This window comes from Rhincodon typus, chromosome 20 (genome assembly GCF_021869965.1).
Source record: "Rhincodon typus isolate 14 chromosome 20, sRhiTyp1.1, whole genome shotgun sequence".
Lineage (NCBI taxonomy): Eukaryota > Metazoa > Chordata > Chondrichthyes > Orectolobiformes > Rhincodontidae > Rhincodon > Rhincodon typus.
In genome coordinates, this window is record NC_063351.1 from 24,846,937 (window position 1) to 24,874,610 (window position 27,674).

The 27,674-nt window shown below is 39.6% G+C and overlaps 1 protein-coding gene across 1 annotated transcript; it reads left to right on the forward strand.

Annotated features, from left to right (window-relative positions):
- On the forward strand, positions 1–27,674 carry LOC125485613 (putative pre-mRNA-splicing factor ATP-dependent RNA helicase DHX32). The gene is made up of 4 exons (XM_048609184.1): positions 1–544; positions 16,380–16,573; positions 17,663–18,047; positions 27,501–27,674. The coding sequence occupies exons 1-4, from the start codon at positions 254–256 to the stop codon at positions 27,672–27,674; spliced, it is 1,044 nt and encodes a 347-aa protein (XP_048465141.1). The 5' UTR covers positions 1–253.

Genomic DNA, 27,674 nt, shown 5'->3' on the forward strand with positions numbered 1-27,674 from the left:
TTTAACCAAAAGAAAGATGCATTTGTTTTACTGCAATACCTTTAAGCGATCGGTTTGCAATAAACATTAATTTCGTTTGCAGATGATCGCTGGCAACAACAGACGATTAGGAGAGTGCGAAGTGGCAGTAGACTGCAGCAGGAAATGTTGGTGTTGGTTTCCAACTCTTTACAGGACCAGGTATTAATAGAACAAATCATAGGAAGTTGAGTGTGATAGTTCTGCTAAGCTCCCTCCATCCACACAGGCTACAATGGCTGCTGTTCAACTGCACACGGCAAAGCCGGACAGCGCATCGCTCTGTGACAGAGAAACTTTCTCCGAAGAGTTTGGATCCGACAGTGGGGATGAAGTTTTACTCTGTGATACAGACCTGGAGCTGAACCCCTTTGATGGGCTGCCTTACTCCTCTCGCTATTACAAACTCCTACAAGAAAGAAAACAGTTACCGGTGTGGGGAGCAAAGGACGCTTTCATGGCGAATTTAGTAAGCAATCCGTTTATCATCCTATGTGGAAACGCGAGGATCGGGAAAAGCAGTCAGGTAAGAGCAACCAAGCGAGTGGGAAATATCCGGCTAAAGTAAACGCTGCTTTAATAGGCTTTTGGCTTTAAAGACTGTCCCGTCACATGGTTCCCAACATGTTTTGAAAAAGGCGCCAATATTATCCATTTTTTTCTATACTTGAATGAGGCATAGCTACTGTCAACTTCAAATGAGCCTTTTGTTTCCACTAACGTTGTGCACAGCTATAAACACAGAGCTGTAATTTCTGCTAACCCGACCTTGATGCTGGCAATGAAAGGACAACGCTGGCACAAGGAAATACAATACATGTTTTGTGATTTGTTTGTGCTGTGCCAAAATCTAGATAATATGAACAAGTGTTTAGGACACATTAATCAGTAATGATAAAATAATATACTTTTCTTCTGGGAATCCTTTCAGTTGTTAGCTAAATTTGGTAGTGTTTCCATTTATTGAAAAATAAAGCACATTTGGAGATGATCTTCACTAATATCCTGAACAAAATCTACAATATATTACAGCTGCTAGCTTAACAGACATGGGCTATTATCAAAAATTGGATAAATGTTTTCTTTTAAATTCTAATTGATAGGAATGCATGGAACATGCAATCTTCATTGTGTTAGGTGAAACATAGATGGCAACTAGCAAAAGGTAATAGTGCTTGCTGTAATGGCATTTTAATGTATCTTTGTGACCAGGTGTGGAAAAGTAAACCAAATCCCCTCTTTAAATCCTGTTGGTTGCCCACAACAAAGATTCGTAATTTCTTTTAGAATGCAGCTATATCACATTTCAATCAACCTACGGTTCACTAGTTCAAAAAGGAAGAGGCTAATTACAAAGTTTTCTTGAGTGAAAGAAAGTATTTTTTGTTTGCTTACTCAACCAGATAAAAATAATAAAACATTACATCAAATACACATATAATCATACTTATAAAGTTTTAATAAGGAAGAGCATATAGTTCAAAAATGAAGATCAAGAACAGCAATTCAAAAACTCCTCAGTATCCTTGAGGTGCTAGGTTTAGCCTGGGATCAATTTTGTTTAATTACAGAGTCAAAGAGTCATACAGCACAGAAACAGACCCTTTGGTCCAACTTGTCCATGCTGATCAGGTTTCCCAAACTAAACTAGTCTCACTTGCCAGTGTTTGGCCTATATCCCTCTAAACCTTTCCTATTCACGTACTTGTCCAAATGTCTTCTAAATGTTGTAACTGTACTTGCACCGTGCTGCCCAAGCTGTACTTTGAATGGTGTGGTTGCTCAGTGGTTAGCCCTGCTGCCTCATAGCACCAAGGACTCAGGTTCAATTCCAGCCTTGGGCAGCTGTCTGTGTGGAGCTTGCACATTCTCCCTGTGTCTGTGCAGGTTTCTTTTGTGTGCTCCAGTTTCCTGCCACAGTTCAAGGATGTGCAGGTTAGGTGGATTGGCCATGCTAAATTGCCCATTGTGTCCAGGGATGTGTAAGTTAGGTGGATTAGCCACAGGGATAGGGTAGGTGGATGAGACTGGGTGGGATGCTCTTTGGAGAGTCAGTGTGGACTTGTAGGGCTGGATAGCCTGTTTCCACACTGTGGGGATTCTATGGTCTGCTGCTTCCTCTGGCTGTTCATTCCACATTCCACCCTCTGTGTGGAAAAAGTAGCCCCTCAGGTCCCTTTTAAATCTTTCTCCTCTTACCTTAAAAATATGCCCTCTACTTTTGAACTCCCCTACTCTAGTGAAAACACCTTTGCTATTCACCTTAGCTATGCCCCTCATGATTTTATAAATCTCTACAAGGTCACCCCTAAACCTCCTCCACGCCAGTGAAAAATGGATGACTTTTATCATCCAGAGTAATGAAATTTGTATTACCTTTGTGCTCTGAGTGAATAGAAGTTTCTCAATTTGCTCTGAGTGAATGTCTTTCCTGAGGCTGAGAGAAACAGGGACAGAGAGAAAGAGCAAGCTGTTATGGAATCAATTTTCATCTCTCTGCTCTGCCGAAAAGCAGTTGAGTGCGAAAAAAAAGTTTGTAATGCAGTGTCTGGCATCTTTACTTTTTCCAAACCGGATAATTTGCAAATGACTTCCATCACCATAGAAAGATGTAAGTCAAATAGAAAATATCGATGTTGGGTAATTGGTTTCAGTCATTTTGATGAATGATAATTTCAGTTTAGACTGATTTCTATATTGATGGTTTCATGAGTTTGCTCAAATCGTGGTCAGATGATAACTGCAGCCATCTAAAGTCAGCATCTTTCCTTTTTTGAAACCATTTTCACTTATGAAAAGTCTTGGTATTAAAATCGGATGACAGAAGTTGAAAATTGATATTCCATGTTAATGCTATCATAATGTTTTGCTTAAACAGCATGGATATCCAGGTTTATTAATTCAGCTAACTGTTGATTGAAAGTGGCACAACTTTGTTTGAAAAGTCATATTTAGCAATAATTGCTCTTAGCACCTATTGAAAAATCAAAATAAAATGGGGAGGCTGTCCTCTTCCGATAAAGATGGCATTGTTAACCAGACTATGAACTTGGCACAGCCATGTTGACATGGATATGTTAAGTAATGATTTAGATGATCAGTTTCTTGTCATTTGTGGGATGTGAGCACCCGGTCAACATTTATTGACCATCCTTAATGACACTAGAGGTGTCAATGAGCCACTTACAATTGAGTGACATACACTTCAGATGTACTTTTTTTTGCTGTAAAGGGAGTTGGAATGACCAAAGGATCTGCAACATATGAGATGAGTCGAATTTGTTTCTTCTTCGTTTATTCTAGAAAATTATGTTGCGTCCAGAGATTTTGTAGTGGCAATATGACTGATGTTTAAGGAAAGTTTTCTTCACCATCACCTCAGTAAGGATAAGGGGAAATTAAGGACCAGAACCTACACAAACTACCACCAAACCAATGACCTCTGTCTTTTCTGTTTTCAATTCATTAATTCCTACTAGTCCCTTTTTTTGTTTACAAATTACAGGTAAATTATTGTTAAAAAAATCTGTTGTGCACTGAATCATATGTTGCACTCCTGAACAGCATTAAGAATGAATCTAAAGCCTATGTAATTTTTTAGAAGCCATTCTACTGACAGTAACTTTGAAGACCTTGATACATACAAAGACTTTGAAATAAGAACGTTGATCTTTGTTCCCACGTCAGATGCGCAAAGGGGGGGTTATCCATGGCTCTGCAAACCTCATTTTAAAGCTGCCCTCTAACACCCGCTGTTTTCAGAGTTAGTGAGATGAAGAGCTGAATTGGAAGATGGACTAGGTGACCCAAGAGCTGAGGCATGCTGGGTGAAAAGCCTGCTTTAAGCTCCAGCGCTGTGTTTAACAATTAAAATTAAAAAAATTCTTCCAGCCCTGAACCCCATACGCCCACCATGTCCCAGGCAGGCAACCAAATATCCACTATCCAACCCCTGTCCTTTCATAGCCGCATTCCAATTTAGTGTTAATTCATGCCAACCCAGAATTCCACTCTTTCTTCCCCCACCCTTTCCTGCCAATTCATGCCACCTAATATTCACTAGAGCCTAAACACACAGGAGAAAACCAAGTTTTAGCACTTAAAGTTCTACTTTGGCGTGTTGACAGATCAACACTTGCTGGGAGTTCTTTGTCAGCTTTACAGTTCTAAGAAGCATATAAGACCAAACCCACGACCACTTCCATCTAGAAGGACAAGGGCAGTAGATATATGGGAACACCACCAACTCCGAGTTCCTTTCCAAGTCACTCATCATCCTGACTTGGAAATATATCGCCGTTCCTTCACTGTCGCTGGGTCAAAATCCTGGAATTCCCTCCCTAATAGCGTTGTGGGTCAACCCACAGCAGGAGGAATGCGGCGGTTCAAGAAGGCAGCTCACCACCACCTTCTCCAGGGCAACTAGGGATGGGCAAGAAATGCTGGCCAGCCAGCGACGCCCATATCCCACGAAATAGAATAGGAAAAAAAAATTTAGGAGCAGAAGCTATTCATCCAATTGAATCAGCTCTGCCTGTCAGTGAGATCATAGCTGATCTGATAATCCTCAATTCCTGTACTTGCGGTTTGCCAATAACTTTTGGTTTCCTTAAAATTAAAATTTTGTCCGTCTCAGCTCTGAATATGCTTATTGACCCAGCCTTGACAGCCCACTGTGGTAAAGAATTCCACAGATTAACTGCGGTCTGAAAGAAGAAATCCTTCCCATCTTTCTTTTAAATGTGCAACCCTTTATTTGGAGATTATGACCACTGGTCCTAGACTCTTCCACAAGGGTGTCACCTGCAAACTTGATAGTACATTCATTTTACTTATCCAAGTCATTAATATATACTGTAAATAATAGTAGCCCCAGCACTGATTACTATGGTACACCACTACAGGTTGGCATCCTGAAAATGTCCCCCTTATCCCAAATCTGTCTTCTATTAGTTATCCAATCCTCTGTCCGTAATAATGTATTACCTCCAGTGCTATGGGCTCTTACCTTATTGTGTAGTCTGAGTGCAGACATAATCAAACACCTTCTGAAGATCCAAATATATTACATCCCATTCCCCTTCCACTGCTTCGCCTTTATCTATCCTGTTCAAAGAATTCTAGTTAATTTGTCATGCATGATTTTCTCCTCATGAAGCCAAGCTGACTCTGCACGATCATACTATATTGCTAAATGCTCTGCTATTACATCCTTTATAATAGACTGTAACATTTTCCCAATAACAGAGGTTAAGCTAATTGGTCTATACCTGCCTGTTTTTTGTCTCTTTTCCTTTTTTAAATAAAGGTGTTCTATTGGGACTTTTCCATAATCTCGGATTTGTTGAAGGTTTACTGCCTAGTGCATCCACTATTTCTGTAACTACTACTCTTAATATTTTACTAAGCTTTCCATTGGGTCTAGGGGACTTAACAGTCTTTATCTCCATTAGTTTCCCTCACTTTTTTTATCGCTAGTGAGTTATTCTATTTATTTCTACTCCTTTTCTCTCTTGATTATTAGTGTCTTCTACTGCATTTATGTACAACTTGTAGGCAAAATCTCCTGTACTGGTAACAACCACTGAAGATCACACCACCTCCTGAAACGAAGGGCTTATACTAATTATACAAAGGAATCCACAAAGTGATGTGAAAACTGACAGTTCTACGGTACAAAGGTGCCAAAATCCCACTTCAGTGGAGCAGCTGGTGATGGCCAGATACTCGATAAAATGTGGATTTGCAAAACTTGGCCTGACTTCACTCCCATCCTCATAAAAATGGCATGTGCCATGGTTTGGGGCAGACCTATGATTTTGGGCCACAACAAGTAGTTTTGCCACAAGAGAGTTTCTGTCTTGAGGAAAATTTGGGCCAAAGTTTGTTGATTTGGGATTTTAGCTGTATTGTTGTGTTATGCAATCTATGGTATTTTATATTCGTTATGTTTCCTTTCATAGTGATGGACACAGGTGACATGCAGTGTATATATGCAGTACAGTGGGACCATTGTATAATGCTGGGCATGGTGCTGTACATGAAAGAAAATCAGTAAATGGAGGAATGAAATATGTCGAGATTCAATTGGGTAGAATGTACTGATAATCAAGCCCTACTATTTCACAAGCCATTGCAAAGGTGTAACTATCCAGTTAAATGATCAAGATGATCATTTTGCCTGATGAGTACTGTTTCAGACAAAAATAATTCACATCAAGTTCTATCATTTACAAGAAAATAACATTCTTGCACACAAACCTGTTCTTCCACAAATGGCAAAATAATTACTAGTTTACTACCATGTCACAAACTAAATGCCTTTAAAGCCCTGAAACACAACAGAGGAAGATTTTCTAAGATTACAAAGAAATCTTGATCAAATGGGTCAATGGCCTGAAAAATGCAGATGGAATTCAATCTAGATAAATGCAAGATGTTGCGTTTTCATACAACAAACAAGGTTAGGGCTTATACAATTCATGGTCGGGCCTTAATGGTAGTGTTGTAGAACAGAGGGGGGGTTCAGGTACATAATTCTTTGAAGTTCATGTCACATGTGGGCAGGGTGGTTACAAAGGCATTTAGCACACTTGCCTTCATTGTTCAGTTCTTTGATTATAGGAGTTGGGAAGTCATGTTGGGGTACAGGACATTGGTGAGTCCTCGTCTGGAATACTGTATTCAGTTCTGGTCGCCCAGTTATGGGAAGGATATTATTAAGCTGGAGGGGGTTCAGTAGAAATTTATGAGGATGTTGGCAGGTGTAGAAGGTTTGAGTTACAAAGAAAGGCTGGGACTTTTTCCACTGGCCTGTAGGAGGTTGAGAGGTGATCTTATAGAATTTTATAAAATAATAAGGGGTATTGGTGGAGTTAATGATGATTTTCTTTTCCCAAAGATGGGGTTTTGAAAACTAAGGGGCACATTTTTAATGTGAGAGGAGAAAGAATTAAAAAAAAGACCTGAGATGCGATTTTTTTGTACAGAGGGTGGTTCACGTATGGAATAAACCTCCTGAGGAAGTGATGAATGTGGGTATGAATGTGGGTATAATTACAATGTTTAAAAGACGTTTGAATAAGTACATGAATAGAAAACATTTGGAAGATATGGGTCAGGAACAGGCTGGTGTTTAGTTTGGGGTTATGGTCGGCATGGACTGGTTGGACCAAAGGGCCTGTTTCCGTGCTGTATGACTCTATGCTGTGACATTTCAGAGAACAGTTAAGAGTCACCATGTTGGTTATATATTTTGTGTTATAAATGTATTGTTGGAAAGAGTATTCTGTGGAAAAGAGTAGTCATTGTGCCTCAAATTCCGCTGCTAATATAGAACAGGAACTTAACATCAGTTATGAATTGTTTCATTTCAGATGAAAAAAATTTACAGTTGATTTATTTGGCAAGAGTCTTGAAGTGTGCAATTGTGAGGGGACATGCAGAATTACTAGTATGTACCATATTGCTTCTGTGAATTGCATGTTAAGTTGCATCACCATTGGTTTGTGAGTTGTTATGATCTGTAATACACGAGCAGAAACATTGTGCAAGTGAAAACAAAGGTAACTTGAGATAGGAAATTGAATACATACTTAAAAAGGAGGAATTTGCAGAGGTATGCAGAAAAAGCTGGAAAGGGGAAGAATTGAGACACTCTTCCATAGAGACAGCAAAGACAGAATGGGCCTGATGCCTGCTTCTCTGCTATACAACTATTTATATGCAAGTGCAATAATGATGCTTGTGACTGTTTCACTACTTAAACGCATGTTTACATTTGTGTTGCATCATTCGATTTACTTATGGTGCTGATCTGCTCATCATAGAGCATAGTGAACTCAGAAAGGTGCATCTGAGCAGTAACAAGTCACATAGCTCCGCTTTAGAGCAGATACCAACAAAAATTTGAGTGGAAGCAATGGTGACTCATGAAAAACTCACTTTACCAAGTTCAGCCTGCCTGATATGATTTGTATCAAGGGTATTGAAATGGCTTATTTTTAAATGGAAGCTGGTAGAAGGGCATTACACTCACCTACACATTCTGGATGGGTATTGTGAAGAGGTTGAACATCCAAATACCCATTCTCTTTGGGTGATATGTTATGTATTGTAGACTATTATAAGCCACTGATAGATCCAATGGAGGTCTTGGCAGCACAGGCTGCAAATAAATTTCGAGCATCTTTCTGAGTGCTTCAAAGGTTTTAGGATGAAAACTCAAGAAAAGCTTATTAAATAAACACTAAGTATTGGAAACCAATTTTAAAATAAATCATAATTGAACATGCACTGTTTGTCATTCATTGCACATTATAAGAATGCTTTTAGTTGTCCAAAATCCAAAGATGATTGTTGAATTCTGTTCTTGGGAGGGTCTCTGAACATTGAGGGTAGAATGATCATACCTAGTAGTGATTGACTGCCCCTATAGACTAATTAGCCTGCTGGTAAACATTTTACAATCTTACAATCCCTACAGTGTGGAAACAGGCCATTCGGCCCATTGAATACACATCTACCCTCAGAGAGCATCCCACCCAGACCCACCCCGATCCCAGTAGACCTGCATTTCCTATAGCTAATCCACATGACCTATACATCCCTGGATGCTATGGGCAAATTAGCATGGCCAATCCATCTAACCCTCACATCTTTGGACTGTGGGAGGAAACCTACTCAGACACAGGGAGAATGTGTAAACTCCATGCACATAGTTACCCAACGCTGGTGGTGAACCTGGGTCCCTGGCGCTGTGCGGGAACAGTGCTAACCACTGAGCCACTATGCCACCCCAAGTAATCTTCCCATGTAATACCCTGATAATGTGCCCAGGTAGCTAACCTGCTGTGTACATCTGCATCCAGTGCCTTGTGTGTTTCTCTTAATCTGTACTGTTACAGGATTCATGGGGTCAATGCAAACTGAAAAAATGGCTATTGACACTTTTTATCAAGATTATGTCAATTTTTGATTACAATTTCCATTTATGCTGATTCTCTAAAACAGAAATATAGAACTCTATCTTAAAATTGATTTTTTTTCAGCTCTTTGTAATTATTCACATTGATGTGAGTTTGTAACAGAATGTTGTAGATAAAAATTGTTCATATTCCATGTCAGGAAACTATAATTGTAAGTATTTGAGAATTTATTTCTGAATATGTAAATCTACTTGCGCCCATTCCTTTTATCTTGAACTTGCACAGAAGCTGCCAGAGTTTCTCCACTATTCTGTGCTTGTTTCAGATTTCCAGCATGTGCAATATTCTGCTTTCATTCTGTGTAAATTTTTTCATAATTTGCATCCCTGTGAGCTTCTATATAATGTGAGCTTCTATTTCCAATGATGTGTTAGCTGTGCACCCTCAGAAATATTTCTTTTTCCTTTCCTGCCAACTACATATACTGTGAGACACAATTTGTGTTTGGCATTGATTGACCCAGTGCATAGCTGGGCTTTAAACACTGTGCCAGCAGCAGAAATCCTGGAAGGTCCCAGCAGTGGCTACTACTTCCACCACTGGTGAGCACAAGGTAGCATATGAGTAGTGCCATAGAGACGTGGTGCATACAAAATCATATGAACAATGGACAACAACAGGGAGGTGATGGCCTCGTGGTGTTATTGCTGGACTGTTAATCCAGAGACTCAGGTAATGTTCTGGGGACCAGAGTTTGAATCCTGCCACAGCAGATGGTGCAATTTGAATTAAGTTAATTTCCGGGATTAAGAATCTAACGATGATTGTGAATCAATTGTCAAAAAACGCATCTGGTTCTCTAACGTCCTTTTAGAGAAGAAAACTGCCACCCTTACCTGGCCTGGTATATATGTGACTCCAGACCCACAGCAATGTGGTTGACTCTTAACTGCCCTCTGGGCAATTAGGGATGGGCAATAAATGCTGCCTAGCCAGCGATGCCCATCATCCCGTGAATGAATAAAGGAAATAAAAGCCCTCCATTGAAATATACCAAAATTGGCACTTAGCTGACTCTTGGTAAAATTTAGTCCTTAGCATTCATTTTAAAGCCATAAAAAATTTGAATGCTTTATTTAAAATATTATTTTTTAAGTCTGTGGAAGTCCTAGCCAAATTTGAACCAGGAGTAATGGCTACATATGTTTGAAACTTGTTGAGAGCAGCCATTCCTCCTAAGAACATTTTTGTATATCAGATAAAAAAAAATTGCAATTATGAAATAGTGTCAGCCATACATTGGAAGTGACGTGCTCTTCTTTGGAGCCTAGGTTCTCCCTTTTAAAGTATTTTCTATGTAGGTTTCAAAGTATTTGTGATACGTTTTAAAAAAAAGATCCCTTTCCTTTTATGCAGAACATATGAAATGCAACTTGAAACTTATATGATAATTGTGGATTCTCAGATATTAAAAGAAAACCTCTTATCTGTGTACTAATTTTCATACATAACTAAGAAATAACTTGTATTACTGATCCAGCAATGTTGTAGATTGTCAGGTACCACTTTGCAAAGTATTGATCACTCTTTCATCTCTGTCCTGCCACCTCTATCATCTTTAAGATTTCCTGCAGCATATTGGCAAGGATATTTTTCAAGTTTATTTTAAATTTGAGATGTGTATCAGTGGCTACCAGTTTTGGAAGGTTTGAGGATGGAAGAGAAGAGCATGAAGTCAAAGGAATGTGGGGTAAATTAAACAAGTAGTTTAAAAAAAATAAGGTGAACATCTCATCACTCCAAGCAGTGTAGTGTATTGTAAAAATAACAAATGGGTAAGGGACATAAGCTAGCTAACATTAATGCCATAAGTTACGTAAAGTAACTTGAACTATTAAATTGACAGTCTTACTGAGAAGGGCTATAAAAGACTTAGACTTGATTTTTAGCATTAATGGTTAGGGAAAGAAAGACAAGTAATCTAAGGGACATGGTTGTTTTATGGTACATCTAGAACCAAAGGTAAGATAAACCATTGACCAGAGAATTCCAGGACACAACTTCATTCTGATTTTTTACTGCAATATATGCTTTTGTCCGTGAACTAACAGATGTGTGTGGCAGGTCAATGTCACTCTGAAAACTGAGAAAAATGCAGATGCTGTAAATCAGAAACAAAAACAGAAATTGCTGGGAAAGCTCAGCAGGTCTGGCAACATCTGTGGCAAGAAATCAGAGTTAATGTTCCGGTTCAAGTGACTCTTCCTCGGAACGTCACTCAACAGACTAGGTGCAGTGTGCAGCTCGTCAGTATGAAGCAGATTGGGAGGAGAATGAAGCAACTTTGTGTCTCTTGAAACAGAATAGGAGGTGTGCGCAGCAAATCAATGTCTAAAATACAGCAGCAGCGAGCCCCTTCAACATGTTCCAACCTGTCTGAGCCAAAGTGTGACCTGCTCTGTGACTTTTGATTGGCCAAGTGGTTTAAATCTGAAGAGTGTGGTGAGAAATTAACTCTTAAAATATTTAACATACAAATTATTAATTAAATAGAACAGAGATGGCTGGGCAAGTAATCTATTGCAGCTTTAGTTCGTGGTGCAATCCATTATGACCACATCTGCAACAAATATTGGCTGCTGGAGGAACTTCAGCTCAGAATTGATGAGCTGGCGACAAAGTGTAGAGGGAGAGTTACCCGGATCTTCAGAAGACAGTCAAGTCCCTTAGATTAACTACCTCAAATTTGGTCCGTGGTCAGAGACAGGAGGGTGTGACTGCAAGTGAGGCAGTTATTGGAAAGTAGAATTTCACCTTGGAGGAGCCAGAACCAAAGTTTTATCCAATAGGTATGAGGTTCTCGATCCTGGTGTGGACAAGAGCACAGACTGCAGGGAAGACGAGTGAACTACTAAAGCACTGCAGTCCAATGGGGAGGGGAAAGAGGAATGTAAGAGAAATAGGGAATAGCATATTTAGGGGAATAGTTACTGTTCTCTGCAGCCAAGATAGAGTCCTGAAGGCTGTGTTGCCTCGCTAATATCAAGGTTCAGGACATCTCTTCTGGGCTGAAGAGTACATCCAGATGTCATCATCTGCTTAGGTACCAATGAAATAGATAGAATTAGGAAAGAGCTTCTGATGATGGATTATGAGCATCTATCAGACTAAATTAAGAAGCAAAGCCTCAAAGCTAATAATCTCCATATTACTACCTGAAACACATACAAATTGGAATACTGTAAATGAGATTAGAGAGGTAAATGCATGGCGCAAGGATTGGTGTGGGAGAAATAGGTTCTGATTATTGGGGCACTGGCAACAGTACTGGGGAAAGACTGTTCCACTGGGACAGTCTTCATTTGAACAACGTTAAGACCAGTGTCCTGGAGAACACTGTAACAAGAGTTGTAGATGCAGTTTTAAACTAATTAATGGGGGAGAGGGATCAATTGACGAGAAGTTTAAAAAATCAAAAAGAAATAAGAGAGCAGAGATGCAGACTGCTGAAAATACAAACTACAAACTACAGGAAGAAGTAGATTCTTTAGTATGTTCTTTAAATATAGTTTAATATAGTTCTTAAAAATAAGAAGAGTGCAGCAGAATTAGAGCCAGAGTAATTAATAATAGTAAAAAATTCAAGCTTAAGACTCTTTATCTGAAGGAACACAGTATTTTTAACATGATGATTGCACGCAAGTAAACAAAAATTATAGCTCTTACAAAGACATGCTTGTAAAGTGACCAGGGCTGGGAATACGATATTAAAGGGTATTTGATGTTCCCGAAAAAATAGGCAAAGGGTATAAGAAGGTAGGGTAGTGTTATTATTAAAAGAAGCTATCTGTACAGTGGTGAGTAGTTATGCAATTGATCATGACGTGAAATCAGTTTGGGTGGAAATAAGAAATAGCAAGGGAAAGAAGTGACAGGTGGGAGCTATTCATAGCCCCCAAAGAGTTGGCTCACTGTAGAAAAAAGTATAAATGAAAGGTCTAAGAACAGCACTAGAATTGTCATGGGTGATTTTAACATGCATTTTGATTGGAACAATCAGAAGGGCAGCGGTTACCGGGAAGATTGCATCTGGAATTGTTTCTTAGAGCAGCACATTGCACAACCTACCTGGGAAAAGGCTATTTTAAGATATAGTAACTTGTAATGAGGTAGAAGTAATAAGAGATTTAGTAATTAAGGATCCTCTACGAAGTAGTAATCACAGCATACTAGAATTTGAAATTCAGTTTGGGAGAGAGAAGCTTATGTTTAACTTAAAAAGGGTACTGCAAATATGAAGAAAGAGTTGTCCAAAACAGGCTGGGAAAACAGTCTAAGGGGAAGGTCAGTGGGATAGCTGTAGAAGATATTTAAGCAGATATTTATAAAACCCAGCAAAACAAAATTCCAGTCAAAAAGAAAGACTCAATGAGAAGAATGAACTACCCATAGTGAACAAAGGCAATCAAGGAGATTATTTAATCAAAAAATAAGGTATACAAAGCAGCAAAAATTAGTGATAGGCCAGAGGATTGGGTACCTTTTAGGAACCACTAGTGGATGAGTAAAAACTTAATAAAGAGTGAGAAAATTAGTTATGAAATTGAATTGGCAAGAAATATTAAAACAAATAGCAAGATAGCAGCTAAAGTAAGCGTGGGGTTCTTAGAGGATGCAACTGGACAATGGATAATGGGAAACAGGGAAACGGCAGATAATTTAAACCAATATTTTGCATTGGTCTTCCTGGTGGAAGATTCTATAAACAGTCCAAAGTTAACAGATACACAAGGTGCTAATGGGAGGACATTAATCCTAGCTCTCTATCTTTGGCTTGTTAAACAATCCTCAATCTGTACTACTACATTAGCTCCAAAAATATGAGCTACTATCTTGTGCAATAACCTTTTATATGGAACCTTACAAAAGCCTTCTGGAAATCCAAATACACTACATCTACTGTTTTCCCCTTTATCAACTCTACTTGTTATATCTACAAAGAACTCTAGCAAATTTGTCAAATATGATTTCCCTTTCACAAAACCTTTCACATGACTCCATTTGATTGTGTTACTTTTCTAAACGTGTTTTCAAAATTGTGTTTCTTCCTTAATAATGAACTTTAGCATTTTTCTAACAGCAGATTTTAGGCTAACTAGCCGTGAGGGACAAGATGTTTAACAAAATAATGGGACTAAAGGCAGACAAGTCTGGATGGAAAATTGTTAAGGTGATGCACATCCAATTTCTGTCCCCCTTCCTTCTTGAAGATGTGCATCACCTTAACAATTTTCCAATCCGCTGGAACCCTCTCAGAATCCAGTGAGTTCTGGAATATTTTGACCGATGTCTAAAATATCTCTGCATTCATTTCCTTTAAAACTCTTGGATGCAGTCATCCGATCATGGTGACTTGTCTGCCTTTAGACCCATTAATTTGTTAAACACCTTGTCCCTCACAGCTAGTTAGCCTAAAATCTGTTGTTAGGAAAATGCTAAAGTTCATGATTAAGGAAGAAACACAATTTTAGAAAAGGAACACAACCAAATGGAGTCGCTATGGTTTTGTGAAAGGGAAATCATATTTGACAAATTTGCTAGAGTTCTTTGTGGATATAACAAGCAGAGTTGATAAAGGAGAAATGATAAATGTAAAGTTTTGGGATTTCTAGATGGCTTTCGATAAGGTTCCACATAAAAGGTTATTGTACAAGATAGGAGCTCATGGTATTGGAGTTAATTTAGTGGTATGGTTTGAGGATTGGTTAACACACTGAAGGTAGAAAGCTAGGATTAATGTGTCTTTTTCAATCTGGAAATACATAACTAGTGGAGTACCACATGGATTATTTGTAGGGCATCAATTATTTACTAAGTATGTTACTGACTTGGAGGATGGAGCAGAGCTTGCTGTATCCAAATATAGGTGGGGGGGGGCATATTATGATTAGGGCACAGGGAATCTGCAAGGGGATATTGATATTGGCAGATGGAGTTTAATGTTAGAGTGTAAGGTCATACACACATGTAAGAAGAATCAAAAGGCAGACTATTATTTAAATGGAGAGAGATTCCAAAAATGTGCTGCACAGAAGGATCTGAGAGTGCTCGTGCATAAAACACAAAAAAGTTAGCTTGCACGTGCAGCAATAATTAAGAAGGTAAATTGAATTTTGGCCTTTATTCCTGGAGGGGTTCATCTTAAAAATAGGAATGTCTTGTTACAGTTACTGGGTGTTGGTGAGGCCACACCTGGAGTACTGTACACCATTTTGGCCCCTGAATTTTAAAAGAATGGTATACAAGCATTGGAGGCAATTTGAGAGATTCTGAGATGAAGGGCTTGACCTATTTAGAATGGGCAAACAGGCTTGGACTTTATTCATTAGAGTTTAGAAGACTGAAGGCTGATCTTATTTAAACATTAGATTCTGAGAGGGCTTGATAGGTGGATGTTGAGAAGATTTCCACTAGTGGGGGAATCGTGAACTAGGGGACATAGTTACAGAATAAGGGAATGCTCATTTTAAACTGAGATGTGAAAGAATTTCTTCTCCCAGAGGGTAGTGAATGTCAGTTACTCTCTGCCCTAGAAAGTTGTGGAGAGTAGATCACTGAAAGCATTTAAAGAAGATTTTTGAAATATTGAGGAGTAGAGGGCATTGTGGATCTGATAGAAAGGAGGAATTGAGGCTTGAAGTTGATCAACCGTGAATAGCAGGGCAGGTTTGAAAGGATAAATGGCCTACTCCTGCTCTAATTTCTTATGCTCTTATGACCTATTGGAAGAATTACCCAAGCTGTTTGAATTACTGCCTTGACTTATAGCCATCAAACATTTTCCATGTGCAATATCCAGATACGTGCACATAATATAAGTTTCTAAATACATAGTGACAAGTACAGGGAAGGCAATGGCCTCGTGGTATTGTCACTGGACTGTTAATCCAGAGACCCAGGTAATGCTCTGGGGACCTGGGTTTAAATCCCACCATGGCAGATGGAGGAATTCAAATTCAATATAAAAAATCTGGAATTAAAAATCTAATGATGATCGTGAATCCATTGCTGATTGTTGGAACCATCTGGTTCACTAATGTCCTTTAGGGAAGGAAACTGACATCCTTACCTGGCCTGGCCATCATGTGACTCCACACCCACAACAACGTGGTTGATTCTTAACTGCCCTCTGGGTAATTATGAATGGGCAATAAATGCTGGCCTAGCCAGCAACGCCCACATCCTGTGAACAAATAATAAAAATTGCCAGCATGCAAGTGTTGGTCAAGAGTTTATTGATTAATGCCTTGCTTACTCTGAAGCTATGTAACATTGTTTTTATAAGTGTTCAGCTCTATGCTCAATTGTAATGTAATGAAGCATCATGCTAGAAGGTAGTGGTGCCCTGATTGTTTCGTTTGTTATCTCTTTTAGATCCCACAATGGTGTGCAGAACACTGTCTTTCTTCCAAGTATCAGCATGGTGTTGTGGTGTGCACACAGACACATAAGCAGACGGCTGTCAGCCTTGCACTCCGCGTGGCAGATGAAATGGATGTCAACATAGGGCATGAAGTGGGCTACACAATTCCATTTGAAAACTGCTGCATCAATGAAACCATTCTGAGGTCTGTGTGCCTGTATCTACTTTTGGTGACCCTTGCAGAATGATCAGTCAAATGCAAATAGGAAACAGACTGCAGCTGCAAGCCCTTCTTCAAGCAAATGACACCATATGCTACTCCTTATTATTTGCATTATGCTTCACGAGGATCAACAATAGAATGCAATCATAGTACTGGGACAAAAAGAAAGGATTAGAGTGAACAAGATTCGTTGGAGGGGGAAAAAGATAAAAGGAAAAATGAATTTAAAAAATTTGGACAATGAAATAAAGGCAATTTAACAAGAAGAGTGAATTAACTTTCCTAAATACTTGAACCGATTAAAAATAATTGCAATTACTTATGGCTATAAATAACTATATTTGATACATCAAAGTAGATAACTTTTGCTTCCACAATGTCTCATGTAGTCCTGCTGCACATATGCACACAATAGATTATGGTCTTAACTTTAAGTTGAAGGAGGGTGACTATTTAAATGTAACAATGCTAATACTATCCCTATGTTTATACTTTCACATTTTAACTTGTGGCTGCTGTCCTACACCCAGCTGATAAATATATGTTTATGATATCTAAATGGAATAACAAAGCACAAAAGTTTCAAAAATTTATAACCATTTCTTTACTCTCCCCCCAACCTGCCTCAGATCCAATGTACATTTGAAAATACTGTATTATTTCCAATAGCAGGAATGGCTTAGGGGATCTTGTGATGCAGTGGTATTGTCCCTACCACTGGGCCAGAAGCTCTGGGTTAACAGTTTGGTTCTTGGCCTTTAAGATGTTCCAGTATGTCTGATGTCAGTCAGGAGAGTTGCCTTATCAACTATATTGCAGTAAATAATAAATTAACTGAGAAGTTCTGAGGAAGGGTCACTGGAACCGAAACGTTAACTCTGATCTCTCTTCACAGATGCTGCCAGACATGCTGAGCTTTTCCAGCAACTTCTATGTTTGTTTCTGATTTACAGCATCTGCAATTCTTTCGGTTTTTATGATAAATTAATGGGAATCTGAATAATATCTAACCCATTTCTTTTAAACAAGCTGAGATCAAAACCACCAAATAACAATATTTTAATATTCTAGGTACAGCACAGATGATATGCTACTGCAGGAAATGATGTCAGATCCTCTATTGGAGCACTATGGAGTTATCATTATTGATGAAACTCACAAAAGAACTGTTTCCACAGATGTACTACTAGGCCTTCTGAAAGACATTGCGAGACAAAGGCCAGAACTAAAGGTTGTAATAATAATCTCCCCTCATATGTCCAAGAAGCTACATTCCTATTATGGCAATGTTCCTCTGGTACGAGTGGAAAGTGAAGAGCCCATTGGATATCCCGTTGAGGTTGTTTATAGTTGCATACCTCAAGAAAACTATTTCCTACCTGCACTTAGGCTGCTGTTTGAGATACATCAAACAAGGGAAAAGGGCGATGTTGCAATTTTTCTATCCTGTATAAAGGTAAGCTCATTCCTTGAAGCTTTTACAATATATTCCTCCTTAATATGACAATATAGGAAAGTTGGTGAATGCTCAGTTAGCCTGGCAGCTAAAACCAAAGAACTAATGAGAACTCAAGAACTCATGTGTCTGAGAATAACTAAGTCAATTTACTTGTTTTGTTCGATTCATTATTTTACGTATAATATTTTCAGTCAAAGCAACATCTTCCATGACAAAGTTCATATGTCATAATATTTTCTGTAAAAAAAACCTGAAATGTTTGGATGGAACTTTGATGAAACTATGACCTTTCCTGGCAGTTAATGCACTTCTTTCATATCCAGTACAAAAATTTCAAATCAGTAGGATGCATTGTTTTTAAATGTTTTAAAGATAGACTACAAGACATGCTTTCTGAATTTTAGTAGCTTCCTTGTGAAATATTTGACTATTTGGTACATTGCTAATGCAGGTTCTTCAGATATTAGTAACTTGTTGCAGCTTTTGTCTTGGAATCTTTGTATGATTTTGACATAATATGCATGATACATGGTTAATGTATGTGCCCACAGTGCAGTAGCTGAGCACAGTGCCCTGGCGCCAGGAGGAACCGCCATCAGGCTGCCACATCCATGATTCATTTTAGGGCATTGTAAGAAAGGCGCCTAATTTTCTAGCATCATTTGTGGATAAATAAAGCAGCTTTCTTGTGCACATCAATATTCCATATATGGCAGAAAGTGAAATTCTTGTCCCAGCACTCTCTGAAAACGCTGAATGACTTATCCTTAGCCCCCATCTCTTCCTTATTCATGTGCAACTGTACTGTGCCATTTTGATAAGAATTGAAGTCAGATCATGTTTGCTGCCAACTGTACCTTTATTTACCTATCTGCCACCTCTGTATTATCGGTTGGCTTGTCCAGCATCCAGTTCTGCCATCAGTTCCTGACCATTGTCCCAGGTTTAATCTAATAGTTGCAACTCAATGTCCTTTTTTGATCCCAAACTGACCTTAAGGCCCGTATCCTCACTCCGACCTCAGTCCACCTCCTCCCGAAACACACTGTCTTTTACACATCTAGGTTTCATTACTGTACTGATATCCTGGCCAGCCTACACCCTCGACTCTCCATGAGCTTCATCTCATCCTGATCTCTACTGCCAAATTATAAGTTATATCAAGTCAATGCATTCATCACTTGCGTGCAAATTTACATTGACTCCTTCCTGGTCCAACAATGCCTCAATTTAAAATATGTACCTACATGTTTAAAGCCGTTTATGAATTGACCCCTCCCTGTCTCTGTAACCTCTTTCAGCTTTACAACCCTCCAGGAGAACTGCGTTCTTTCAATTCTGTCCTAGTGGATCCCCACTCTCTTTCTTTTGCCAATGGTCACCTCAACCCGATGTTCTAGAATTCAACACCTGAATTTCTGCAAATGTTTTGCCTCTTTAAGATCCTTATTAAAACTTATCTCTTTGACCAAACTTTTAAACAGCCGTCCTAATATATACTTCTTCAATGTACCGTTAATGATCTCATTTCACTAAAGCACCTTGGGTCATTTTTTTTCCACATTAAATATGCTATATAAATGCAAATTACTTTTGAGTCAATGACATTGATTTTGTGCTTGAGGGACTGATGTTGCCAGGTCATCAGGAAAACTCACTTCTTCTCTTTTAAAGGACAGAGAATAATTTTGTTTATCTGCTTCATTTAATTTGTTAAATATCCTAATGTTCATTCTGCATTGTGTACCAACCTTTGCAGAATGTAAGAATCTGTTTGAATTTTACTATTGCCAATTCACTGAAATAAACCTAGGTGAAGGAAAATTATTTAAGCTTAAACAGGAAGGAAATATATTGTCCTGGTATGTAATCACACTACAATAAGTTTTATATGGAAATGCCTTTAATTTGGTGCCCCTTGACTGATTTCCCAAATGTGTAGTAGTTATTGAATTATTGTTTGAAACTGTCACTGTTTTTGGGCACGGAAAACTGCAAGGTCCCACATACAACAAATATCTGATCTATTTTGGTGCTGTGCTTAAAGGATTAATTTGATCAGAACACCTAGAGTTCAAATCATTCAATGATATCTTGGACAAATATTGAGCAGAAAGCCTACCTTTATTTGTCATCCAAAAGAACACAGCTCAGACAATGTAGCTCTCCAACTCTTAGTGCCAATCTTCCCCATGTCCTGGTTTTTGTATCCACAGTCTTTAACTTGGAAACATAAATTGTGTTCTTCTTGAATCAAGCTGACACTGATTAAGCTTGTTGTGGGGCATTGTGCTAATTTCTGAGGGAATGATCAAACTAGAATAGAGATTACCTAGGGATGTGGTGGAGGCCAATAATATGGATTCTTTTACAAGCAAGTTAGTTAGCACATCAAAAGGAAAACTACGTACGAGTACTTTAAAACATGCCATATGTTAAGTGTAGCATGGTTTGGAAGAATGGCTCCCAACTTTTTCCATGACTGGGCATCTTTCAAACCTCATGTTCAAATTTGTTATAGACATATTGATAGAGATTGGTAACACTGATTATTCAACAACTACTCTGCTGCTGTATCATGCAACTATCAAGATAATAAATGGGAAACCAATAGAAGCTTTTTTCATTGAGCATTTACCAGGGGTAAGCCATGGGGTACAGGTCTCTGGCACAGAGTCTGTCCCTGTTGCTCAGAAGGGAAGGGGGGGAGAGGAGGAGAGCGTTAGTCATTGGGGACTCCATAGTTAGGGGGACAGATAGGAGATTCTGTGGGAACGAGAGAGACTCGCGGTTGGTGTGTTGCCTCCCAGGTGCCAGGGTCCGTGATGTCTCGGATCGTGTTTTCGGGATCCTTAAGGGGGAGGGGGAGCAGCCCCAAGTCGTGGTCCACATAGGCACCAACGACATAGGTAGGAAAAGAGATGGGGACGTAAGGCAGAAATTCAAGGAGCTAGGGTGGAAGCTTAGAGCTAGAACAAACAGAGTTGTTATCTCTGGTTTGTTACCCGTGCCACGTGCTAGCGAGGCGAGGAATAGGAAGAGAGAGCAGTTGAACACGTGGCTACAGGGATGGTGCAGGAGGGAGGGATTCAGATACCTGGATAATTGGGGCTCATTCTGAGGTAGGTGGGACCTCTACAAACGGGATGGTCTACACCTGAACCAGAGGGGTGCCAATATCCTGGGGGGGAAATTTGCCAATGCTCTTCGGGAGGGTTTAAACTAATTCAACAGGGGGATGGGAACCTGAATTGTAGCTCCAGTGTACAGGAGGTTGAGAGTAGTGAGGTCATAAGTAAGGTTTCAAGGTCGCAGGAGTGTACCGGCAGGCAGGAAGGTGGTTTGAAGTGTGTCTACTTCAATGCCAGGAGCATCCGGAATAAGGTGGGTGAACTTGCAGCATGGGTTGGTACCTGGGACTTCGATGTTGTGGCCATTTCGGAGACATGGATAGAGCAGGGACAGGAATGGTTGTTGCAGGTTCTGGGGTTTAGATGTTTCAGTAAGATCAGGGAAGGTGGTAAAAGAGGTGGAGGTGTGGCATTGTTAGTCAAGGACAGTATTACGGTGGCAGAAAGGACGTTTGATGACAACTCGTCTACTGAGGTCGTATGGGCTGAGGTTAGAACCAGGAAAGGAGAGGTCACCCTGTTGGGAGTTTTCTATAGGCCTCCAAAAAGTTCCAGAGATGTGGAGGAAAAGATTGCAAAGATTATTCTGGATAGGAGCGAAAGTAACAGGGTAGTTGTTATGGGGGACTTTAACTTTCCAAATATTGACTGGAAACGCTATAGTTCGAGTACTTCAGATGGGTCAGTTTTTGTCCAATGTGTGCAGGAGGGTTTCCTGACACAGTATGTAGATAGGCCAACAAGAGGCGAGGCCACATTGGATTTGGTACTGGGTAATGAACCAGGCCAGGTGTTAGATTTGGAGGTAGGTGAGCACTTTGGTGATAGTGACCACAATTTGGTTACGTTTACTTTAGCGATGGAAAGGGATCGGTATATACCGCAGGGCAAGAGTTATAGCTGGGGGAAAGGCAATTATGAGGCGATGAGGCAAGATTTAGGATGCATAGGATGGAGAAGGAAACTGCAGGGGCTGGGCACAATTGAAATGTGGAGCTTGTTCAAGGAACAGCTACTGCGTGTCCTTGAGAAGTATGTACATGTCAGGCAGGGAGGAAGTGGTCGAGCGAGGGAACCGTGGTTTACTAAAGAAGTTGAATTTCTTGTCAAGAGGAAGAAGGAGGCTTATGTAGAGATGAGGCGTGAAGGCTCAGTGAGGGCGCTTGAGAGTTACAAGTTAGCCAGGAAGGACCTAAAGAGAGAGCTAAGAAGAGCCAGGAGGGGACATGAGAAGTCTTTAGCAGGTAGGATCAAGGAAAACCCTAAAGCTTTCTATAGGTATGTCAGGAATAAAAGAATGACTAGAGTAAGATTGGGGCCGGTCAAGGACAGTAGTGGGAAGTTGTGCGTGGAGTCCGAAGAGATAGGAGAGGTGCTAAATGAATATTTTTCGTCAGTATTCACACAGGAAAAAGACCATGTAGTCGAGGAGAATACTGAGATACAGTCTATTAGACTAGACGGGATTGAGGTTCATAAGGAGGAGGTGTTAGCAATTCTGGAAGGTGTGAAAATAGATAAGTCCCCTGGGCCGGATGGGATTTATCCTAGGATTCTCTGGGAAGCTAGAGAGGAGATTGCAGAGCCTTTGGCTTTGATCTTTATGTCGTCATTGTCTTCAGGAATAGTGCCAGAAGACTGGAGACTAGCAAATGTTGTCCCCTTGTTCAAGAAGGGGAGTAGAGACAACCCTGGTAATTATAGACCAGTGAGCCTTACTTCGGTTATGGATAAAGTGTTGGAAAGGATTATAAGAGATAGGATTTATAATCATCTTGAAAGGAATAATTTGATTAGGGATAGTCAACACGGTTTTGTGAAAGGTAGGTCGTGCCTCACAAACCTTATTGAGTTCTTTGAGAAGGTGACCAAACAGGTGGATGAGGGTAAAGCAGTTGATGTGGTGTATATGGATTTCAGTAAAGCGTTTGATAAGGTTCCCCATGGTAGGCTATTGCAGAAAATACGGAGGCATGGGATTGAGGGTGATTTAGCGGTTTGGATCAGAAATTGGCTAGCTGTAAGACGACAGAGGGTGGTTGTTGATGGGAAATGTTCATCCTGGAGTTCAGTTACTAGTGGTGTACCTCAAGGATCTGTTTTGGGGCCACTGCTGTTTATCATTTTTATAAATGATCTGGATGAGGGCGTAGAAGGATGGGTTAGTAAATTTGCAGATGACACCAAAGTCGGGGGAGTTGTGGATAGTGCGGAAGGATGTTGCAGGTTACAGAGGGACATAGATAAGCTGCAGAGCTGGGCTGAGAGGTGGCAAATGGAGTTTAATGCGGAAAAGTGTGAGGTGATTCACTTTGGAAGGAGTAACAGGAATACAGAGTACTGGGCTAATGGTAAGATTCTTGGTAGTGTGGATGAGCAGAGAGATCTCGTTGTCCATGTGCATAGATCACTGAAAGTTGCCACCCAGGTTGATAGCGTTGTTAAGAAGGCATACAGTGTGTTAGGTTTTATTGGTAGAGGGATTGAGTTTCGGAGCCATGAGGTCATGTTGCAGCTGTACAAAACTCTGGTGCGGCCGCACTTGGAGTATTGCGTACAGTTCTGGTCACCGCATTATAGGAAGGATGTGGAAGCATTGGAAAGGGTGCAGAGGAGATTTACCAGGATGTTGCCTGGTATGGAGGGAAGGTCTTATGAGGAAAGGCTGAGGGTTTTGAGGCTGTTTTCGTTAGAGAGAAGAAGGTTAAGAGGTGACTTAATAAAGACATACAAGATGATCAGAGGATTAGATAGGGTGGACAGTGGGAGCCTTTTTCCTCGGATGGTGATGGCTAGCACGAGGGGACATAGCTTTAAATTGATGTCAGAGGTAGGTTCTTTACTCAGAGAGTAGTAAGGGTGTGGAATGCCCTGCCTGCAAAAGTAGTAGACTTGCCAACTTTAAGGGCATTTAAATGGTCATTGGATGAACATATGGATGATAATGAAATAGTTTAGGTTAGATGGGCTACAGATTGGTTTCACAGGTCGGCGCAACATCGAGGGCCGAAGGGCCTGTACTGTGCTGTAATGTTCTATGTTCTAACATGTACTGTGTACTTTCTGATTTTACATCCTTTTCCAATTACTGGAAAAGTCCAGCGTGTTGAGTTTCGCTAAAACAATAACCATAAACCATTTACTGTAGAATAATGCACACAAAATTGCATGCCATAAAATGTTAGACAATAATAATTTCCCTTCCATACTCACAGTAAGCAATTCATGAGAAATCCTCCATTCATCAGGAAAATACCTTTATTTTGACAAATAATCAATGTATATCAATGAACTGTTTAAATAATATGCTTAAAATGAATGGAGTAATCAAGTGCTGAAAATTTGATGATGACAAACTGAAAATAAACATCTTTGGTTATTCTGGATTATATTCAGAGCAGGAAGAAACTGAAGGTCATGCAGTATGACTATAGCTGGTTTTCCACTAACTTTGCCATATCTGTTTGAAGTGTAGCCTAAAGGGAAGTCTGGCATTTATGAATTAATGGCTAATAGACACTTTATTATCATTGCTAGTCTACAGTCCTAAACTTCCACAGTCCTGCTCCATAAACAACAATGAGCAGTTGTATGTGCTGAGAAAAGGTGGATTCCAGAGCTTTTGGCTTCAACCATGAAGACATGAACATCCGGTGGGGTAAAGAGTGTGGATATACTAAATGCCAGAGTAAGATTACAGAATCAGAGATTGGCTGCAGCACTGAAAGAGATCATTTGGCCCATTATATCTGTGCTAGCTCTCTGATAGAACAAATCACCATGCCAATCCCAAGCCTTCTCCCTATAATACTGCACATTTTTCTTTTCAGATAATGATCTAATTCCACTTTGAATGCCTTGACTAAACTTACCTCCACCAGATTCTCAGGCAGTGCATTCCAGATCATAATCACTCACTGTGTGCAAAGTCCTGTCTCATGTTGTCATTGCTCCTTCTGCCAATTATCTTAAATCTGTGCTTTCTGATTCTCAATCAAATCACAGTTTTCCCTATGGACCCTATTTAGACCACTGGTAATTCGAATACTTCTATCAAACTTGCTCTCAAATCTCTTTTTTCCAAGAACAGTCCGACTTCTCCAACCTATGTATTAAATTGCATTTCCTCAATCCTGGAACCATTCCTATGAATCCTTTCAACATCCTCCCCAACACCCTCCTTCATATCCTTCCTAAGGATGAATAGGAAGTTAGGGGCTTAGGAGGTGTAGGGCGCAAAGGATTAGCAAAGTCTAGCACCAGTGAAGAAGTGAATGATACCTAAGGGATTATAAAAAATGATAAAAAATTTATTTGTGAGGTATTGGGTCAGCAAGGACAGAGATGTTGACTTGGTGCAGATTAGGAAAGAAACAGCAGAGTTTTCGATGAGCTAAAAGTCATCAAGGAAAGACAGAGATTAAAGACCACTGACAACAGAAGTAAAAATAATTTGCAAATTGCTGACACTAAGAAACTTCCAATGGAATGAGATTACACACTTGTAACTTCTTTTAGATCAGAGAGTTCATTGGCAGCAACCATCACTTATTATGTTGTTAACAATTCATTTACTCCTGAGTACATCACATTAACTTTTCCTGAGGTCTTTAGTGGGGAATACTATTGAACACTCATTGCTCTGATTTCAACGCTGAGTTGATCAGTAAGTGTTACAACATACTGTGCGGAGGTGCAAAGTACCTCTGACAGCAACTTTTAGATTTCTATGTTTAACTCTGCATGCTCAGACACCAGATTTGCTATACAATTTATTCTGTAGTAACTATAAATCGTGTTGATATCACTACAATTATCTACATAATATAGATACTGCATGCCATTTTTAAAAATCATTCACAAACCTGTTTTCAATCTAATTCACGAGAAGCAGTAATCATTCACTAGTGACAGCATGCCTCAGTTAGTTTTACTCTCTCCTTTGCGTTAGAAGGTTACAGGTTTAGACCATACTCTGTGTTGAGTGCATAATTTAGAGTGAGGACAGTATAATGCTCAGTGAAACAGTGGGACTTCATCAGTCTGCCAGGCGAATGCAAAAATCCTATAGAAATTTTATTTGTGAGGCACTGGGTCAGCAAGGACAAAGATGTTGACTTGATGCAACATAAAGCTTGCTAAGTTGTTTGTCAAAATTCCTCCTTCATCTAATACTAGAAAATTTTGGATTTTGGTTAAACATAGCTTTGAATGACTACTGAATAAATTATTAAGCCTTTCACTTGCCCTATTCAAAGTTCATTTTAAAAATCAGAAACAAATGGAAATGCCCTAAAAGATGTGTTTGATAACTTGAAAATGTATATACAAGCCACAGTCCAAATGTTGAGTATACTGTATAATCTCAACTGACATTTCAATACAGTACTGAAGGTCTGCTGTATTGTCAGACATGCCCTGTTTTTGGATGAGGGAAAAGAGGCCCTGCTTCTCTGTTTAGGTGAGAGCTAAAAAAAAACCCCACAATATTCACATATTTTCTGACTAACTTGTTCAGATATGTTATCACACACCTTTAGAGCAGGTGGGACTTGACCTAGGTCACCTGGCTGAGATGTAGGGACATTACCACAGCACCACAAGAACCCTTCATAGCAATGCTCAAAGTGTAGGAAGTTCTCTCTGCCACCTGGCCAACAAGTATCCTTCAGTAACTACCACCAGTACTTCCAAAATTAGTTATTAAGTTTCTGTTTGTGAAATCTTGGCAAAATTCAAATCAATTGTCGTTTTTTAAAAAGGTTTAAACTTCATAAAATAATTTCTTATTTGTGAATCTTTCAAGACATACTGAGGATGCTAGATAAAGCTACTTATTAGCAAATTATTTATTTCTATGTATCATTTTATATAGATAATTATGAGCTACTTAAGATTAATACCCAAATTCAGTATAATTAGTATTTCTTACCCTGATAATTAATTAATATGATGTATATATGTTATCATTGTAGATAAATTTTTGGACATGGTGTTTTGTCAGTGTTCACGTGTGCTCTCATTGTAACGGTGCGTAACATAGGTGACCCATGAATTACAATTTTTTTATACCCAGCGAATTCACTTACAAACTTAGTAAAGTTACCTTCCATGGTAGATGTACGTATTTTTTTACTTTTCAATTGACCAATGCTGTAGATTAAGCCTGCGCTTGTAAACTCCCAGTGTCTTTCCACCCTCTCTCAGCCCGTGCTCACCGCTTGATCCTATCCGCTCACTCCCTGCTCAGGCCATCTGACGCCTTTTCTTTTCTCTCTCTCTCCTTTTCCCTTTTTTCCATCTCGCGTTCTCTTTTCAGACGCTGATTCTCTGTTGCCCTGGAAACACGAATCCGAGCTTCTTTGAATCAACGGCGCCCCACACTAACCACCCTCGCTGCTTTGTCGTTGTGTTTGTGTTCGTCTTCATGTGCTGTGTAATTGTAGACAAGGAGAATCTGAGGGCTCACTGGTCTGCTCCCTGGGCTAACTAA